Here is a 7,195-nt window from a genome sequence, read left to right on the forward strand (position 1 = left end):
GAATTGTCATTGAAATCGTCTGAACGAAGTCTTTTAAGAGTAAGATTATTTATTAAAATAAAATTGATTGTTGTTTTTATACTTTGATGCAATCTCATTAAATATGTAGAAATTCTATGCGATTAGCTTTTGCGCAGGATTCATTGAAGATCGTAATGCATCGCACCGCGTTTATATAAAATCACAAAATAAAATTATAAATGATTATATTACACGTTAATGGTTATCCTTAACCGGCAAACGCAAAAATTCTGTCGTCCATCCATTTATCGAAATATTAGGATCAGAAATGATTGGATGTCGAAAAAGAAATAATCTACTTGTTTGAATATAGTAGTTGTATGCAAATTTCAAGTCATGTACAATACATACGATCACAACTGGGAAATATTTAATAGCATCGATATGTGAACACTTATCGAAAGTTCACGTCCTGTTAAATTAATATCTTTTGAAGGTATTAAGATATCAAATTCAATGAAAATACTCACTGCCCTGTAAATATAAAATTTTTGTTATCATTATACGAAAAATTCACCAAACAGTCCAACGTTAAATAATATATTTATGTATATCGATATATTATACCTATTCTGAATTACAAATTTAACATACAAAACAAACATACAAAAGTACAAACGTCCCAATATGATCAATCATTGCGAATAAAAACATTTTCCAAAGTTTTTGTCACGAAAAGAAATTTTATAAGAAAACACGTGAACTTTATGCATTATTCGACTTTGAATATAAATGATGTTGAATATGTATATTTATAATTATCTGTACTTGATATGAAAATGCAAATTGGCTTAAACAAATGCTACGTTTAGTAAACAAAACATATATCAATGACAATTACAGTAATTCAATAGACGTAAATACACGCAATGAAAAGGACAAAGAAGATTGAAAGCCAAACATGATCGTTTCTCTTTCTTTTTTTTTCACGTCTTATAGTAAACTTTTTAATCTGTAGAGCGTAATAACTCGTACTTCTGCGTAATTGAATGTGTTTTGAAACGGGAAAGGTCATTCCGGACTGTCAAACAGGTTCATAATTTTTTAACGTCGATAAAAATCAAAAGTACTTAACTAACGTCATTGACTACGTGCAAGTTCCAAAATAAAAAATATTACGTATGTTGTCGTACGTTGTACGACAAAAAAAAGATAAAAGAAAAACCAATAGGAAATTCAGTTGGGTTAAACTCGTTTTTAAAATTAAAGTTTATCAATACCAATCATTCATATAATTATGTTTATGACTTTAAAGGAAAAGATAACAAATATTATTTGTGTGCGAATTTTTATGTGTAATTGTATGTTACATTTTTTTCTGGAAAGAAAGCATAGATAGTTAACGATTTATTCTTCTGTGATCGATGAGATGAGTGAAACCAGTTCAGTTCACTCAAAGAAGGTGCTTACGTCCAGGGAAAATCACATCTGCAAATAACAAATACTTGATAGGTGCGTGCGCATAAGATCACGTGGACGCGGGCACTATGAATCATTCACAATGTCTGTTTCGCAATACGCCGTCGAAAACACTATAGGCTTCGTTTCCAAGAATATGTGTCTCCTTGGGGTGTTCGGCTCATTATCGTTCCTATCATGTCCTAGGCGCGTATTTGCAATATTTTCAAGCATGCTCAATTTAATCAAAAATTGCTTTAATAAACAATCATAATAGATCTATACTCTATTCTTTCTCTTTAATCTTTAATTAAAATTTTGGTATTCAAATATACAGCTGGTGAGCGTTTTCGTACATATTTCAGAATATCACAATGATTGTAGTAGTATTATAATGACCGTTATTTCCTACATCATCATCAGATAAAGATTCTTTTTCCATTGTTAAGTCATAAGCTTAGACAGTGTTTGATCATAGTTCTGTAATGCAAGTTGTAAGTACTCGCGGATATTGTTTTCGTTAAGGAAATTTATATTAAAAAAATTTTTAAGTATTTCAAAGTACTTCTAATAATGGAAAATCTGTATAAGGTTAACGCTGTCCGTTCGTAATAATAGGCGGTGTTAAACAAATTCCAATAGTATGTAAGTACTCACATTCATCTTTCTCACATTCTATATATACGTAATTAGTGGAACTTATGATACGAGAAAAATAGGAGGAGTTTATATATACCTGGATTTTGTTACTTCTTTTAGTTAAGGAAGTTATAAACGGGGATTTGTTTTTTTTCTTTCAACATACTTAATTAGTTACATGAGATTGCAACGCAATAGTGATAGTCATACACGAGAACTAGCCTAAATGATTCCATAAACAGATGACGCGTCATCTTTGTGGGTTAAATAAGGATACTAAATATCACCTATAAACGTATTCCTCCCGCATTTGTGCAGTTTTCAATAAACCTTTAGCATCAAACGTAGGATGAAATATTTATGAACATTCATGAATTATTGATGCAAGATTAAGAACTTGAACTTGCTATATAAATTAATTTTGCATCCTGTATCATAGAAAAAAATACAATAAAAAATTAATGAATATTCAGAATAGATATGCCTAAGCATTTTATGCTGAACAAAGTGTTAAATAATATATATATAATACATACTTTATAAATTGCTAATCATAGAAAAGTGAAATCATACAGGAAGTTTGTATATGCATATGAATTACTTTATTTTCCATATATTATTATTTTCGTTATCATTATTATTAGTATTAGTATTATTATAACAGTCGACTGTAAAAGCCAATATCAAAGAGATAAATTAATCAGTCTAAATATCATTACATGCTCCCATGTATCATCACATTTACATAATTTTAGATAGTTGCTCATATGAAAATTAGTGCAAAACTAGTCAATTATTTATACTTTTATTTTTTGTTATCGTCAGATGCTATCTGCGATGCAAGGTTTGCAAATTTCGCCATATAATCAACGCTACTCTCTCCCATCAAGCATTGCATATGTGAAACGACCTGTAATACATTCTTAATATAGATTAAAATATTAATAGATCAATCTTTTTTAAATTTTATTATATATACTTACATCGGACGATGGTCGACTATCTTCTATATTATTTTCATTTTGACTTCTCTGTGAGATTTTCATGGGGGACTCTAATTGACCTAGGAAACTACTTAATGAAAAATCTGCTACCTGTAATTTAATTTCAATATTAGTAAAAGAAAAAATATTTCTTGCTTAAAATTCTAGAAATCAACCTTAGAAATTTACCTCACTATTCAACCATTGATGTTCTCCCTCTTTAAGTATTTGCGTTGCACTTGTTATAATGGAATTCGTAGGTTTCGGAACTCTTGCTGCTTCAAGTTCATCCAAAAAATTTTTTTCCTGTGGTACATTTATAATTATGGATGGCGATTTATCATTTTGTTGATCATCATTATTTATAGGAGGGTCATTTATTTTATTTGCTTCTTGATTATTAGAAGTTACGTCTTCTGGTGCATTGCTTGTAGTAGATATTATTGGCAATACTCTTTGTACAATAAGACTTTTTTGCCGCACGGTTCTACCTCGTTTACTGAAACGTGTTGTAAACTTCTGCATTTAAAAAAACAAAATCACATTTTTATAATAAATGTTTTTGAATTCCTTAAAGAAATATTGAATTTGAAACGATAACGAACATCTAACTGCGTTTTGAAAGCATCTGGTGTTCCAATCTTTTGATAAGTTTGTGGAATTAAAGGTCTTTTAAAGGTCGATGCTTTCGTCGAAAGTATTCGAGAGGAAATCACAGTTTCATTACTTCCAGAAGTATTATCATATACTTTACTCGTGCCATAACTATGTTTTGCTATAGATAATAGCTTTTGCAAGGTAAGACACAAATTATCATCGCGTAAAGTTGTTGATGTAGACTCTACAACGTGTTGTTCCCGATGATTCCAGTCCCACCAATATTCCAGCGTAACTTTCGATTCGCGACCAAACTGAAAAATTTTAAAAATGTAGGATAACTCGGAGTATTCAACTTTTATTTAAAGCTAACTCGGATAAAAGTTAACACGTGTACCATCAAAAAGAGGTCCCCCACAGTAATGGTGTTTGCTTCCTCGATGTTCCATCCCTTCCGAATTCTTTCAATAGTTTCCCTTCCCGGAAATCTGTTAAATTCTGTTTTTTGCTCTGGATTAGCTTTTTCGGTGTTACTAACAGTCGACGGCCTTTCTGCAACATTACTGCTAGATTCTATTGCATCTATATCACTATTATTGTCCGGCATGGTACAGTTATCCTCTGTACGGCTCATGCATTTTTTGTCTACTTTGTTTTTCTTAATTCCTTTCTTTCCAACTCCTTTTATGTATTGTTCTGAGCCTAATAGGTCCATTCTGGAACTTTTCAATCCTAGACGTTTTTCATAAGAATTTAAACTGACACTGTTGCTGGTTAGATACTCTCCAAGGTTCACCATTGGCAAAGCAATTTTGCTCCCTTCAGGTGGTGCTACTCGTAATAACCGATTATCTTTCATTTCATTAGCAACTGCATTTTCTAAATTGGGGAACTACATTAAATGTATAGGAATTTTCTCAATACTCTTTTTCTTATTCGATACAAAGCAAGATACATTAATATTGGTAATCTATTTTGAAGTAAGGATACTGTGTTATACTTTGCAGGTCTCCATCTTTGTTGCAGAAATATTAATAAACTAGACAAACGTCTCTGTATAGGTAATAGAGTGCGTACTCTTGGATTCATCGAAGATGCTTGCACTTGCCACCATGCCATATTATTACGGGGCCTTAATTCTATTGTTATCCTAGGGGGAAGTTTAATTTCTTCTTGCCAATCTATAGAAATATTATAATTGTTATATGAAATATTATTAAATTCCATGAACTATATTTTACATTTTATTGATTAAGTATACCTTCTAGTTGATTCAGTTTTCTCAGTGCTCTACATATAGGTGTTTTAATTCTCATAGTTCTTCCTCTAAGTCTGACTTGTGTTGAACCCCAATAAACCAACTCATTTAATTTCAACTGTACCTTTTCATATATTCGTGGTAACTTTCTTCTAAGTTCACCATAATTAATTAATCCATACAATTCCTGCGAAGTTTTTTTTACATCTGTACAACAAAACAATTATATTATTAAAATAAAAACTAAAGTGTAAAAATACATTAAACAATTACCTTCTGAAAATTTTAGGTGCTTCGATATTTTTAGCCAAGTTCTGTAATAAAAATGCCTAATCTGTTCCTTATTTTTTATCACAACATCTGGTAAACCTTTTTTCTTTCCCTGACTCAAGAAATAACTTTGTAAAGCATCAAAGTCTTTTCCATACTCGTTTAAAGCTTTGAAAAAGGTATTTTTATCCTCCATGGACCATAATTCACAAGATCTTTTCAAAGATTTTACTTTCACCTCTGTATTGTTTTCTTCATCCTTGGAATCTATTAAATTACAAACAAATCTTTGTAACTATATAACATATTGGAGTTTAATTAAGAAGTTATACAGTTGTTAATATTTCTTTCGATTACTATATTTATATGATCAATTGATTATACAAATACGAACCTTTTTTTTCCAAGTTATTACCATCACCAACGTCTAATTTTATCTTTTTTGTTCCTCGGACGACACGAACTTGAGTATTCTTAGAATCCACGGGAACTTTTGCGTCTGAAGAATTTTGTACAGTTTGGGATGAACTGTCTTCTTTCTTGCTCACTATATTAATCCCCTGAATTTCACAATCTTCATTTTTCGCGTTATTTTCCATTTTAACGTTCTCACGAGACAAATTTTAGGTAACAACCTTAACCAGTTTCGAGGCGCTTAGATAGTACGAATTTTACAACTCATTAGAACAGGTAGCACATCGGTAAATCGAAGTAGATTTACGGACGAAAATATTTCCGTTTCGATTTATGATGTTAATAACATAACTCCGTCGAGAAATTCTATAAAAATTGTATTTTAACATAATTAGGCTATCGAGAAACAAACGTAATGGTGATTTATTAATGTGTTTAAATCACGTTAAAACGTAATTATCTTCGTACTTACGCTCGAACGTAAACACGAGCTTTTCCGACGCTGATTAATGTGATTAAGAAGGATTTAATTTTTCTGTAAACATAAACGCAATGTAATTGCAAAAATTACGTAATTATGAAAATCTAACGATATTTAGCTCAACAAACACGATAGATGCACACACTGTGCTTACTTCCAAACTACACAATTCTAAGCGAGTTTTCGAGCAAATTGGATATTTAAATCTACTGTACTTAACATCTAAAAGTTAATAAATATTTAACTACATTGTTATAAAGATATATATAGTAAAATCATCGAAAGAATTATATTTAATTAAAATAATTAATCAACTCGTGTCGGGAGAACTTCGAAAAATTTGTCTTGTCATGTATTGACAATATGTAAGTACTTACATATTTGCATGTAATGAAAAATTTGAATTGCTTTAGACATGACTCGGTACTTAAAACTTTTAAAAAACTTGACAGTCATTTAAGATCTAAAACATAATATATATAAAATATATAATATATAACATATAAGATATAAAGTATGACATATAAGACATTCATTCTTTTATGAAGATTACGAATCCTATCGAGATTCACAAGACTTATCAAGATTCAAGTATTTGAAATATCAAATCAGTTATTCGAAGAAATTCGAATTTCGACAGTATTAAAAAAATATCGAATCGCTACGAAAATATTCGAAATCGAGATTGAAACGCCCATTAATATCGCTAATATCATATAAATCATCTCGTTTTGGTCAGAGACATTTTACAAATGATTTTCGCGCTGCGCTGGCGCTGGGAATAATTCGTATCATAAGTGCAACGTCTAACCAATAAAATCACGCGAATAACCGCACACGGGACCAATTGAATTTTTCAGTTTTTTGCGTGCAGAAAAGTGCATTGCTGTGTCCAATCTAAATGAACGATTTTCCATGATGTTGTTCGTGGACGGTGGCCTTGATAGGAAAACCCGAGGCACAGAGCAGAGGAGCGTAGTGTACTTAATTAATAAATCAATTGATTTATTTTAAAGAGATCTCGGACGTTGACCGACGCCTTGATGGGGCAAATAACGACAGTGTATCACTCAGTTACTAAGCCCGCTGTAACATCATAATCGGTCACGCGTGTTATGCACTCGACAAATTCCA

General features: G+C 31.0%; 1 protein-coding gene across 3 annotated transcripts; it reads right to left on the reverse strand.

The window, feature by feature from the left end:
- Positions 1-1,246: 1,246 nt before the first annotated feature.
- On the reverse strand, positions 1,247-6,927 carry LOC126870869 (protein cramped). 3 transcript variants are annotated; one of them, XR_007691460.1, is made up of 13 exons: positions 6,873-6,927; positions 6,439-6,524; positions 6,053-6,115; positions 5,561-5,946; positions 5,170-5,433; positions 4,900-5,103; positions 4,629-4,819; positions 4,036-4,530; positions 3,647-3,952; positions 3,231-3,560; positions 3,042-3,152; positions 2,156-2,968; positions 1,247-1,449 (listed from the first exon to the last, which is right to left on the reverse strand). XR_007691460.1 is itself a non-coding variant. In XM_050628973.1 (11 exons), the coding sequence occupies exons 3-11, from the start codon at positions 5,763-5,765 to the stop codon at positions 2,864-2,866; spliced, it is 2,211 nt and encodes a 736-aa protein (XP_050484930.1). In that variant the 5' UTR covers positions 5,766-5,946; positions 6,053-6,115; positions 6,439-6,594; the 3' UTR covers positions 2,638-2,863. The 3 variants fall into 3 exon arrangements, 1 of the variants encoding a protein (XP_050484930.1); XR_007691461.1 differs by having other exon boundaries at positions 2,077-2,968; XM_050628973.1 differs by lacking the exons at positions 1,247-1,449; positions 6,873-6,927 and having other exon boundaries at positions 2,638-2,968; positions 6,439-6,594.
- Positions 6,928-7,195: the final 268 nt, after the last annotated feature.

The sequence above is a fragment of the Bombus huntii genome, chromosome 11, assembly GCF_024542735.1.
Source record: "Bombus huntii isolate Logan2020A chromosome 11, iyBomHunt1.1, whole genome shotgun sequence".
In the NCBI taxonomy this organism is placed as follows: domain Eukaryota; kingdom Metazoa; phylum Arthropoda; class Insecta; order Hymenoptera; family Apidae; genus Bombus; species Bombus huntii.

What these genes read in the sequence shown, in the direction of transcription:
- LOC126870869 (XM_050628973.1), bottom strand. Translation starts at nt 5,765, where the DNA reads ATGGAAAATAACGCGAAAAATGAAGATTGTGAAATTCAGGGGATTAAT. An exon ending in TAATAACTTGGAAAAAAAAG is followed by an intron (nt 5,434 to 5,560) that starts GTTCGTATTTGT and finishes GTAATTTAATAG; the next exon opens with ATTCCAAGGATGAAGAAAAC. An exon ending in GCACCTAAAATTTTCAGAAG is followed by an intron (nt 5,104 to 5,169) that starts GTAATTGTTTAA and finishes TTTGTTGTACAG; the next exon opens with ATGTAAAAAAAACTTCGCAG.